Source organism: Sinocyclocheilus rhinocerous, unplaced genomic scaffold, assembly GCF_001515625.1.
Source record: "Sinocyclocheilus rhinocerous isolate Xijiao unplaced genomic scaffold, SAMN03320098_v1.1 scaffold433, whole genome shotgun sequence".
Lineage (NCBI taxonomy): Eukaryota > Metazoa > Chordata > Actinopteri > Cypriniformes > Cyprinidae > Sinocyclocheilus > Sinocyclocheilus rhinocerous.
In genome coordinates this window covers 24,378-37,773 of record NW_015627897.1, presented here as the reverse complement: position 1 = coordinate 37,773, position 13,396 = coordinate 24,378, and the positions used below count along the sequence as shown (strand labels likewise).

Genomic DNA, 13,396 nt, shown 5'->3' with positions numbered 1-13,396 from the left:
GCATTTGGTGAACTACTGTAGTATTTAGTACACATGCACCACCACTGACTCTGGGTCGTCTTTTCCTGATCCTGTTTGCACACTTCTCTGCATCAGTTCCTGTCTTCTCTCAACTACTCTTATCAATAAAACAGGCCATTTCTATTTGGTTTGATATCTTTCTACATTCACTAGCACCACAGCAGCAGCTGCAGACAGATAGTGTCACACAGGGACTATATGAAGCCAGCTGTTATCTGTCCATGCGGAGACACATCTGCTATTACCCAGTGTCCTCCTCCCAGTAGTAATATCCTCTCGTCTGGTGAGAGTGGCCCATCTTTTCTCTCTGAGTGGTCCTCATGAACACCGCGGTCTTCCTCGTCTCTTTGGTGAGGCGGTTGTGGATGTCGGAGATTATGGTGAATTCAGTGCCTTTAGGGTAGCAGATGCCCATGTTTATCCAGTCCTTTCTGGAAAAGAAGCAACAACACTGCTGTATGAGTAAAGCATGCTAACTGGAGACTGACAGACTTGCGTATTAGTATTAGCATCAGTCACTAGGGGGAGCAATAGTCCTGGTTCAGAGGATCTGGATAAGTTAGAAAGCAAGATGCTGTGCATTTTATTAAATATAATTGATAATCTTTGTTATGAATGTTGCTATTTTAATCTGGGATTGACATAAAAGTGTGCATTATGTGTAATGTTTTTTTATGCTGGCAGCTTTTCATGAAGCACTGGATTATCCTTTGTTTAAAAAGTAAAATATTAATATAAATATCAACAAAGAAAATTAAAGAAACAACAGCATGCAGCTCTTATCTGTTTCTTAATTAAGTAAAAATTGGCTTATGTTTTACAAGTAATTATTCAAGACAAATAAACAGTCTGTAATTAAACTAAGTACAAAGAAACTAATTACAACACTAAGAGACAAATGAAGTAAACAGTGCTTAAAATATTCAAGTAAACATTCAGAAATGAAACTAATAATGAAGCAATCACATTCAGAATGATATACATTAATTACTGTCATAATATGATACATTAATAGTGATTATGTTGGAGTTTTACTGACAAGCAGATTTTTAATTAAATACAGCTGTACAGTTTTTTTGGCCTAAATTAGTGTTCACATTTGATCCTTGTGAGCTCATTACAGCTACTTAAGTTATCCAGCCAAGAGCAGTGAGTAATTTCCATGATTTGCTGTTAATATTGTGGTTTGATTATAATTAATGACACAGCGATAGGTCTATTAGGCTGCATCTACACCCAAAGGCCTCATATACATATTCAGATGACACAAAAATATTGGCTGGTGTTCTAAGCACTCCTCTAATCTTCCATTGGTTGGACAAACAGAACACCCCGCCCCCAAATTCCTTACAGCTGTCTATCCATAGAGGGCTGTTATAGAAGAAACGGACATGTGATCAGCTAAGGACAAAATAGAAGGACAACCTTTTTTCACATTCAGTATGACTGTACAATACTACTATTACTACTACTGCTAGTTATTATTATTAAAAATAATATTTTTTATTTTATTTTTAAAATTATGCATTTTGAAAAAAATCTATAAAGAAATGTATTACTATTGCAATAATACGCTAGTATTATAAAATAAAGAAAAAATAGACTGCATTTATAATAATAATAATTATGCCAAATAATATTTTTATTTTATTATTTAAATTATACAAATAAAATACATCAATAAAGAAATATACTACTATTGCAACAGTACAAAACAAATAAAAATAAGTATTTAATAATAATTATTATTAATAGTTATTATTAATAATAGTAATCATTAATAATTGTCTTAGAAAACTACAGAGCTTTTTTATTTTGATGGAAAACTGCTGAGAGCCCCTAAAGCTGCTCTCTTGTTGACAACAGATCAATTATTTAATATTTATATTAATATCAATTATTAAAGGGTTAGTTCACCCAAAAATGAAAATTCTGTCATTAATTACTCACCCTCATGTCGTTCTAAACCCGTAAGACCTCTGTTCATCTCAGTTGCTTTGACACAATCTGTATTGTTAAAAGCGCTATATAAACAAAGGTGACTTGACTTGACTTGATTTAATTACTCACCCTCATGCTGTTCCAAACCCGTAAGACCTCTGTTCATCTTTGGAACACAATTAAGATATTTTTGATGCATTCTGAGAGCTCTCTGATCCTCCCATAGACAGCAATGTAATTACCACGATCAAGGTCCAGAAACGTAGCAAGGAGATCGGTAAATAATCCATGTAACGTCAGTGGTTCAACCGTAATTTTACGAAGCTACGAATAACGAACGAGCAAAAGAATAAAAATAATTTTTTCTTTTGCACAAAAAAAGTATTCTCGTAGCTTCGTAAAATTACGGTTGAACCCCTGATGTCACATGGATTATTTTACCGATCTCCTTGCTATGTTTCTGGACGTTGATCGTGGAAGTTCCCTTGCTGTCTATGGGAGGATCAGAGAACTCTCAGAATGCATCAAAAATATCTTAATTTGTGTTCTGAGGATGAACGGAGGGTTACGGGTTTGGAACGACATGAGGGTGTGTAATTAACGACAGAATTTTAATTTTTGGGTGAATTATCCCTTTAAATCATTAAACCTTTATTTCAGTTTTGACAACAAAAAAAGCTTGAACCTGAGTGAAGTAAAAACTATCAAGACTATAGTGTGATGCAGAAATTATGTATTTTTGTAGGCCAAAACCCGGAAACGAGATGCATTTTAGCACTACCAGTTCAATCGTCCTGAAGTCAGTGTGTTTTTGAAGGGCTGTGTGGTGGTGTGGTGTGGTGTGGTGAACACACGCCCAAGATATTTAAGGACTGTATATCTCAAACTCAAACTTTTTTTTTAATAAAGATTGCATGAGTTGTCAGAAGCTTAGTACTGGTAATGTTGAAGTCATGCAACCATGGTATAGTTTGTTTATAGCCTATAGCTTTTTACTTCTGGTGAAACCAAAACCTGTAAGAACCATAAACTTTTGTCAGTCACAGACCTTATTTTCAGCAGTAATCAAAAAGCCAATGAGAAAATCCTATTGGGTTTTCGTCGAGGGAACCAGGGTAATGTGAACGTCTGGGTTGGCCTACAAAAACACGTGCTCACTGCAGCACACAGTCAGTGCAGTGGATCGCTCGCTGACCTGTTGAAGTTGATGAGCCAGATGGTGACCTCGGCAGGAGCCGCTTGGTCCCAGTGCATGGTGTATCCTTTACCCAGCATGACCACAGGCTGGAATTGCTGGTAGTGGTTCCTCTTTCCCAGAGCACCAACCAGCTCCAGAGGCTTGTCTGGATACTCATCCTTCACCATCTTCATGTTCAGGCTGGCTGGGTTTCGGGTCTGGACGTAAATCTGGAGGTGGGGGGCAGAATATTTGCATTTGCATGGTATTTAAGTGCAAGTGAAACTGAGTGTTTGACAGCTTCGACAGATTGATTGCCTTTCTCTCGGAAAACGATTTTCAAAGAAGACTAACAAGGTGTCTGGCTTTGTCGGAAAAAGTAAACACGAGTTCTTGGAATGAACTGAACAAGGTGCTGCTGTTTGCGTGTAGATGCTTGTGTGCCGAACGAAGGCCGCTGCCTCCAGACATGGGAATGTTTTGGGAGTAACAGGAGGGTGCGGGTCGGACTCACCTGGGCGTAGTGCCCGCTGCAGATGGCAGCTCTCCAGTCGGGGATGTCAATGCAGTCGGGGTGTCTCAGGAGCCAGTTGTCCTCTTTGACTAGGAAAGCGCCCGGGTATTCGCTCACCGAGCCGTCGATGTCGTGGAAAATGGTTGTCTTGTCGCCATCCATCTCCATCTTGTTGAACCAGGGGCCCGGTGCACCAAAGAACACGCGTGAAGTAATCTAGAGCCACGATTAGAGACAAGGGAATGGCAAACATGGGAAATCAGGGAATTACTTATGGCTTGTTTGTGTTCTCTGAAATTTTTTTTGATGTGTTTTCTGTATTTTTAAAACCAATAGATTTTGTTACAGTTTTGTTCTTATTTGGACCAACAAATTTGGTTCCAAATCTTAACCTATATTTAAACATCTTAATTGAGAATATTTTGCATGATCTATTTATATATTCACACCTGCTATACCATTTAAAAGTTTGGGTCAGTAAGATTTTGTTAATGTTTTTGAAAGTTTCTTATGCTCATCAAGGCTGCATTTATTTAATCAAAAGTACAGGAACAAATTGTGAAATATTATTAAAATTTAAAAGACTGAATTGTGTTGTAATATATTTTAAAATGTAATTTATTTCTGTGATGCAAATCTGAATTTTCAGCATCATTACTCCAGTCTTCAGTGTCACATGATCCTTCAGAAATCATTCTGATATGCTGATTTGCTGCTTAAGAAACAATTCTCATTATTATCGATGTTCAAAACAAAACAATAAATAAATAAATAAAATAAAACATTTTGTCAGAATTATTTGATGAACCAAAATATTTTTCAGTATTTATTTAATATAGAAATCTTTTAAAACATAAATGTCACTTTTGATCAGTTTAATTCAGCTGATTAAAATATTAATTTCTTTAAAAAATTGTAAAAATTGTAACTTTTTAACAGTAGTGTATATTAAATATCCATTTGCATATTTGGATATTCTGGTTAATTAAACACAATTTAAAAAATGTCAAATTAAACTAATATTTAATATTAATATTTATGACTCTAAATTCTGATTGGATGAGCCATGTTTAAAACTGTTACTAATTCTCACACCTGTGTGTTCACTTTTGTTAAATTCTATATTACTGTAGGAAGATGCAATGCTGCTCAGCAACCATAAACCAAAAATTCCAATTTGTTACATTTATATTAGTTCTTTTATGCCTTGACTTGTTTGGGATGCATGTATTCATGTTTCTTTGTTGTTTTCACATGGAAATATCATAAAGCAATGCTGTCTACTTATAGTGAGTTGAATTACTGAAATAAATGAACTTTTCCACGACATTCTAATTTATTGAGATGCACCTGTATATATACTTCATAAACAATGCTCACAATATCTCTACTGTCTGTCGCACACTATGCACTGCCACACAATCCTAATCAGATTTCTGCTCTAGACTTTGCAGCCAATGAAGCCTCATATCTGACTATTGGAAGTGACAGGAGGGTGGGAGAGAGATGATTATAACCAGAGGAAGGACAACCTCTGTCAGCGAGAAGACGCTCTAAAATGTTATAATCCTCTTTGACATCCTGCACAAAATCAATCAGAGTTCCTGGAATAGCTCAGAGACAGTGACCACATCCACTGTTATTAAGCAGCACAAAGAGCGCTGACACAGGAGCACAGAGGTCTGGATGATAGTGGACATCGCTCGAGGGCCGGCGCTTACCGGCACGTCATCGAAGGTGATGTCGGTGACGTTGTTGTTCGGGCAGCTCTGCCACGAGTTGTTCAGGCGGAAGCCAAAAGCGCTGGTGTGTCGCCCGTCGAGAGCGATGAATTTGCGGAAAGTGCAGTTCTGGATGTTGATCGGCCCGTCGTAGATTTGCATTCCACGAATGGGGAAGTCCCTGCAGGGCAGACGGCAGTGACATCCGTGAACTGGTTTACACTCATCAAATGATGATGGGACAGTTGTTCATGTAATGCAATGAACAGTGGAGAGTTTAAAATATGAACTGAGAAAAAAAAAAAGAAAAAAAACTGAGAAACTAGATGAACTAAATGAAAAAAGGTCATTTTATTATTATGTATATGCTAGAGTTTATTAATGTGAATGTGTGAATTAGCCTCTAATAATTTTAGTCGTTTTATTATATACTTTTGTTATTTATTTATTTTAAATAAAATCATTCTTTTATTTTTATTTTAGTTTTTGTTTTAGTTAAGTTGTAGTTTATTTTTATCTCTAGATAGTAATTTTAGTGATTCAACCTAAACTTATTTTATTGAGTTTCCAATGCAAACATTATAATTGTTGTTTAGTTTTTCATATAATATTTATATTTGATTTTTTTCAGCTTTATCTCAACTAAAAAAAAAAAAACTGTATATAAAAAACAATGAATAGTTTTGCTTTAATGACAATAACACTGAATTGAATAACAAAAATATTGACTTATAAGCATTCATAAAATATAATTGTTTTGCCTTGCCTTGAGAAAAAAAAAATCTTGTGATAACGTGATTGATATAGCTTTTTAATGTTGTTATTGTTATTATTATTCTTACCATTTTGAATTAGCTTTTATTTTTATATTATCAGTTGTAATTATAGTTCATTTTTTTGTAATTTTTATGCTTTTGTCATTTTTATTCATTTTTTTAAATATTACTCTTTCGGTTCAATTTATTTTCATTATAGTTTTAGTTAGTTTATATTTATTTCCAGTTAGTAATTTTAGTGATTCAACTTAAAATTATTTCAGTTCGCTGCCAATGCAAACTTTCTAATTTTTTAGTTTTTCATGTAATATTTATATTTATATGTCAGCTTTATTTCAATGAACAAAATGTTTTTAATAGCTTTAGTTAACGACAATAACCCCAAATTGAATAACAAAATAATGACCTAAGCATTCATACATTATTACTTTTTGCCTTGTCTTGGGAAGAAAACCTTGACATGGTTGAGATAACTTTTTACTTTTATTATAATTATTATTATTATCATTATTTAAAAAAGACTAACGTATGACCTCTGTGGGTTTGGAAAGAGCCATAAGGAATAAAGCGTACTGCTCTTCTTATTATTTTCTTCCTCATTTTGAACAGCTATAACTTTCTGTCCCAGTGGTGGAAATTCGCCAAACTTGGCATGCATGAAAGGTCTGGGGTTAATTGCATTTTCGTTCATTTTGGGATGGATGGATGTATGGTCGCCTAGCAACTAGCGGTTAAATTTTCAATATTTCAAACATCCACTGCCCTGCCTGAGCTTAAAATTTCACAGTCCTTCTCATGAGTGATACATTTTCCCAAAGGACCCATAAGTTTCGCCCTGTAAGTTGTGTTATCATTATTTTTCTTCTCATCAACTGCTTATCAGATGGAGATTTTTTTATATGGCATCTTTGGATAGCCAGTATAAGTTTGCATAATTGGTATTTTTCTGAGTGTAGACATTACAGTGAAAGATTGTCAATGCATCTGACAATAATGTTAAAGGTAGTGAATTTATAAATCACAACTAGCACAAATTTGCAATTTTGTTTGAATCAATTGTCTTTGCAATTCTGTTTGCTGCCACTTCACCTTTAAAATGTGGCTTATCCTTTTTACAAACAACTGTTCTTTTAACAGAACAATTCAAATGAGAGTGACAGTTGAACTGTCAAATTAAAGCTCTTTTCCACAATCTAAAAGAATAATGCCTGAAGTTTAAAGAAGGCACCTGACACTTTTAAGAGAAAAGGGGAGAGATTTTTTTCAATTTGACTCTCATGGGTGCAATAAAGATGGTGGTAAAAGTGTTTTATCATTCAATTTTCGTACACATCCATGCAAAATCCAGCATTTTCTATAGGAGCAGAAGAATATAAAGTGACAGGTGCTGAGCTGCAACATTACAGATGAAAGTCAAGCACATTAAATCCTCGAGCCCTGTCAGGTATAAAGGAGTCTAGAGATAAATTGCTCTGAGATGTCAGAGAAAACAAAGTAAAAGCTGAAACTTTGGATTGATTTCTTCCCAATTGTAAACACAAAACTCACTAAGCATATTTCATCTTTGCAGCAGTTTCCTCTACCGGCTGGATTCCACTAATTGTGGCTTGCACCTATATTTATTTTCGCTATTTAGTTTACTGCAGGTGTTACAGAAACTACACACTTCACCTTCAGTCAACATGAAGTCAAAATTGACTTTCTTAAAGGAATAGTTCACTCAGAAATGAACATTTACTCACCCTCAGCCCATCCAAAATGTAGATGAGTTTGTTTGGTCATCAGAACAGATTTGGAGAAATGTAGCATTACATCACTTGCTCAGCAATGGATCCTCTGCAGTGAATGGGTGCCGTCAGAATGAGAGTCCAAACAGCTGATAAAAACATCACAATAATCCACAAGCAATCCACACCACTCCAGTCCATCAACTGACATCTTGTGAAGTGAAAAACAATGTTTGTAAGAACCAAATCCACCATTAATGCATTTTAATTTCAAACCATTGCTTCTGTTTAAAATATGAGTCCATAATAATGCTTCCTCCTTCCTCCAAGTCCATCTCCTGTTGTCCTCTCACATCACAATCCAATGACATATTTGTTAATGAACTGCTTCGGACTGTTTTCGCTCGTAAACAGTGCTTGATCTGTGCATATTTCTCTCCTGATTCAGATGAGATGACTTTTTCACTGGAAAAAGCAATATTATGGATAGAAGACTTGTATTTTAGCCATTAAAGTGCAAAACATTTTAATAATTTTTCTTACAGGAGCACAGTATTTTGCTTCACAGGATGTTAACTGATGGACTGGAGCGGTGTGGATTATTATGATGTTTTTATCAGTTGTTTGGACTCTCATTCTGACGGCACCCATTCACTGCAGATGATCCATTGGTGAGCAAGTGATGCAATTATAAATTTCTTCAAATCTGTTCTGGTGAATAAACAAATTCATCTACATCTTGGATGGATTGACAGTGAAGAAACTTTCAGCATTTCATTTACATTTTTAGGTGAACTATTCCTTTAATAAATATGCATGGTCTTATTTCAGCGGGAAAAAAAAGCAGCACTTTTTTCCTTTTTGACTGACATTACAATGTCTTGATCCAATCGATTCCTGATGGATAAAATCAAGCCCTACCCAACATTTTTAAACTTTGATTATCTTGTCGCATATAAATGCCATATATGCGCATATATTAACAGAAGTAAATTGGTTGCAAATGCAGATTCATACTGACAACCCACTTAAGCCTACAGGCAACAAGTAGCTGAAGGCTCTATCACTGTTTTGTCATTTGTAATGATTTCTTTCAGTGTTTTAAAAACAGTTCTTTCAGTTCACCAGCTCTAGGACAGCAGTGATATCTCAGGACAGCTAATTCAGTGATATCTGTCAGAAAATGGGCATATTTTCGGAGTGCCATTCCACAAAAAAATGGCTTACAGCATCTTTAAGACGTTTCTGGGAAAAAATGTGGGCATTAATAGGTCAAAGTCAAAACCAAGGTCGGAGTGATTTTTTCTCTTTGCAAGGCTACAGAAACGAGCAAATGTCTTCCTGGAATCCTTGGTGCACACTTCCACACCATTCACAACACTTTAAATAGTGTTTTCAAGTGCAAAAACAAGATAAATGGTAAACTGATGCTCATGACACTCACACTCCTCTGGGCAGAGACCTGCCGAGATGATCGGGGCCGCCCGGACCCCAGGATTGATCATTCAAGTCGGGCATCCCTCTGTTCCCGCTCTCTCCCACAAACAGAGAGTTCTTCACCTCCTGACGTGAGCCGTCGTCATCCGGGAAGGTTCCTCCACTGCGCACGAACAAAGAAGCACAAAGTGAGAAAACCAGCGTGCGAATCCACACCTTTTGAGAATATACACCACATCTCTGCTGCGTTCTCACCAATAAATTACTTTCACATTCCCACAAAAGCCCTGACTCCTTCCCTGCATCTTAAGAAGCCGCCCATATAAGGCATTTTCCAATTACAGGCACTACGCCCTGCGCTATAATGAATTCAGCAAATATGAACACATTTCATTTTTAGACTGCTGAAATGTGTGCAAAGAAAATAATAGAATAAAGGGAAAATGGTGATTAGCGGGTTTACCTGGCGAGAGTCAGGCCGATTCCATTATCAGCGAACCTGCGTGCAATTAAGATGAAGGAACATGTCAATGCTGACCGCATGCCATGCACACCACAATAACGCTCAACAGATTCTAGAGCGCAGACAATCACAACTGGCTCACATGTATGATTGAAGTCATAAATCTGTGCCAGAGACGCACAACAGAATGAGAATTTATTTGCCAGCTGTAGCTATTTCACTGAAGCTCTGTTAAAACCTTCACAAGCATATAACTTTTATTTTAAAAATGCAGTGCATTTAAATCATCAATTGTAATGAAGCCCTTCAGTGGACGTTGCATTTTGTAAGTGATATTTTATACATGTTGAGCTACAGTGATAATTCAGATTCATCATACAAAAACAAATGCTCATGTTAAACAAGATAATAAACTTTTATCTGGATAAAAATAAAATAAAATAAAATAAAATAAATGTCACACAATGGCATAAATACCAGTGGAAAATTTAAGAATAAATGTCCCATCTGGGTAGGAAAATAAAATAAAATAAAATAAAATAAAATAAAATAAAATAAAATAAAATAAAATAAAATAAAATAAAATAAAATAAAATAAAATAAAATAAAATAGCTTACTGGCAATCGTCCAGCCAAACATCTCCTCCTCTCAGCCATGCACCATGGTCCTGGTTCTTGTAGGCCACAAAATGGTGAACTAGAGCAGGGACTCGTGGTTTGAAGGGGTCTGCATCCTGGTGTGGGCCGTACCTGCCAAAGAAAGGCACAGGATGAATGCAAATTAATTGGATAAACTGTTTAGTTTATTGTCCCTGCTGAAAAGACCAGAATGGTCCAGGCTGGTTCAGAGGATCAGCACAGTGATGTTATTAACTAAGCTGGTGTGCTGCTGGTTAACTAGCAGCATGATCTTTGTGGTTGCCAAAGTTGTAGTATATTGTCTTCAGAAGACTTCAATTATAGTAGTCAACGTTTGAAGTGGAACGGGTATTGTTTTGGTTTTAGGACAACTTTGACGAAAGGTTTTGATCCACTTGCAACAAATGTTGACTACTGTATATAGCACAAGTCATATGTGACCCTGGAGCACAAAACCAGTCTTACGTCGCTGGGGTATATTTGTAGCAATAGCCAAAAATACATTGCATGGGTCAAAATTATAGATTTTTCTTTTATGCCAAAAATCATTAGGATATTAAGTAAAGATCATGTTCATTGAAGACATTTGGACAACTTTAAAGGCGATTTTCTCAATATTTCGATTTTATTGCACCCTCAGATTCCAGATATTCAAATAGTTGTATCTCAGCCAAATATTGTCCTATCCTAACAACATGGAAAGCTTATTTATTCAGCTTTCAGATGATGTATAAATCTCAATTTTGAAAAATTTACACTTAAGACTGGTTTTGTGCTCCAGGGTCACATATGCACTACTTTGTGAGTTTTGTCATTTCGGAGCAGGATCAGGAACTGCAAATGCTAACCTCGCTCCTATGAGGGAGAGGTAGGGTCTCTTGTCCTTCGCATTAGCCTCAGTCGTCTTTACTCCATGATCGAGGATCATCCCCGCCTACCATAAAACATAAACATCAAAACATGAAAAACTAGACCTCGTTCATCAGTGCTTTATTTCAACATAACAGGGCAGATGACATGAGTGTCATGCTACATCCCAATTAAAATATTAACATATACAGCATTCTGCTTACTCTTCTATAAGTATTATTTAGATTTTATAAGCTCATATTAATTAAGAGAATATATTAAGAGAATAAATTAATTTATCACACTGTAGAACCATTTAAAATGAAAAAGAAAACTTCAAGAAATACAATCACAATTACACATATGTAGCTGTAGCTGTTTAAAAGTGACAGTAAGGATATTTATAATGTTGCAAAAGATTAGTATACTTAAAGTTAATGCTGCGGTTTTGAACTTCGTGTTCATTAGATAATCCCGAAAAAATATATCACATTTTCCACAAAAATATTAAGCAGCACAACTGCTTAATCAACATTGAAAATGAATATTTCTTGAGCAGCAAATCAGCATATTAGAATGATTTCTGAAGGATCATGTGACACTGAAGACTGGAGTAATGATGCTGAAAATTCACAGGAATAAATTACATTTTAAAATTGATTCAAATAGAAAACAGTTATTTAAAAATGTAATATTATTTCACAATTTTACTGTATTTTTGATCAGCTTTGGTGAGCAGGAGAGACTTTTTCAAAAACATTAAAAATTCTTACAGATTTTGAACAATCTTTTTTTCTAAACAAAACTTTTGAAAACACCAGCTTGCATGCAAAAAGCATCTCAGTTTTCCTCACTGTAAAAGCTTGGTGTCATAAAGATAAGTTGCACTGTACTGTGGATGGTACTGTATTTCAGCACAAAGACACCAATCCTGGATTCCCCAGCCCTTAAATCATGTTTTATTAAAGGGCTAAGTAGCTAGCAGCTAAAAATGAGTTATATTTCAATTACGGTGGCCGCACTGAGAATGACGCCATAGATTACAGCAGGAGGGCGAGAGAAAGCGTTCGCCCGCTTCCTCTTTTTGAACAACAAGCTCATCAATCTCAAGCATCGGCCTTTTAATGGTGTATACAAAGAGCGGTGCTAGCGGCACCTATATCTCCGGCCCACTTTCATTCACGACGACACGACGACACACACACACACACTCACCCTGTAATTGGAATGAGCTCTGTTATTAATGAACAGCCCCATGGGTGTATGTTCGGACTTGCCGGGGGAATACATGCCCTCTGATGGACCGGTGGGGACGTGGTGGAAAATGAACCAGAATCCTGTTTCCTGCAAGACCACACACACACACACACACACACACACAGATATTACATGTGCACGGAGACAGTGCTAATGGGCGTCCTAATGACACAAAACGCATTGAGAATGAGCTCACAGCGGTATATAAAAATATCCGCGGCTAAGCAACACACGCCGCTGTATGATCCATCACAAATAAGCATGGTAGGTGGAAAGGAGCCACTGAGATACCGTGGCACCATTATTCAGAGGCATCGCTGTGGTAACGAGACTAACCTCGGATCCGGCCGCAGCACAGTTGATGAGATTGTTATTGGGGTTAGCCATCCAGAAGGTGGAGGTGGCGCTGAGAAACAGAGAGAAGGACACTGATTAGATTATTCTGACGCCACAAACATAAACAAACACGGCTGACATTTAGCACATGTCCATTCTTAACCTCATCCCAACCAGATTATTATTCGCTCTACTGTAACTACATGGAGAAAAAACACATGAGAGATTCGTCCTTTTCTGCTTGTGCCACTTTATTATTGACAGGAAAACGAAATTGATTGGGAAGAGAGAAGAGAGAACGATCTATCTATCTATCTATCTATCTATCTATCTATCTGTCTGTCTGTCTGTCTGCCTGTCTAACTATCTATCTGTCTGTCTGTCTGTCTGTCTGTCTATCTATCATTCGTTCGTTCGTTCATTTGTTCTATTTATCTGTCTATTTATCAGTCTGTCTATCTATCATCCATTTGTTCTATCTATCTATCTATCTATCTATCTATCTGTCTGTCTGTCTGTCTGTCTGTCTGTCTGTCTA

At 36.3% G+C, this 13,396-nt stretch overlaps 1 protein-coding gene across 1 annotated transcript in view; it reads right to left on the bottom strand.

Annotated features, from left to right (window-relative positions):
• The window catches only part of LOC107736981 (cell migration-inducing and hyaluronan-binding protein-like), a 32,985-nt gene that overhangs the window by 8,204 nt on the left and 11,385 nt on the right, over positions 1-13,396 (bottom strand). Inside the window, exons 4-13 of the mRNA XM_016548370.1 lie at positions 12,859-12,928; positions 12,481-12,609; positions 11,265-11,350; positions 10,396-10,527; positions 9,778-9,813; positions 9,322-9,477; positions 5,375-5,555; positions 3,654-3,869; positions 3,158-3,369; positions 267-452 (exon numbers count right to left, since the gene is read on the bottom strand). Coding sequence (XP_016403856.1) covers positions 267-452; positions 3,158-3,369; positions 3,654-3,869; positions 5,375-5,555; positions 9,322-9,477; positions 9,778-9,813; positions 10,396-10,527; positions 11,265-11,350; positions 12,481-12,609; positions 12,859-12,928 — 1,404 coding nt within the window. The remainder of the gene's footprint in view (positions 1-266; positions 453-3,157; positions 3,370-3,653; positions 3,870-5,374; positions 5,556-9,321; positions 9,478-9,777; positions 9,814-10,395; positions 10,528-11,264; positions 11,351-12,480; positions 12,610-12,858; positions 12,929-13,396) is intronic.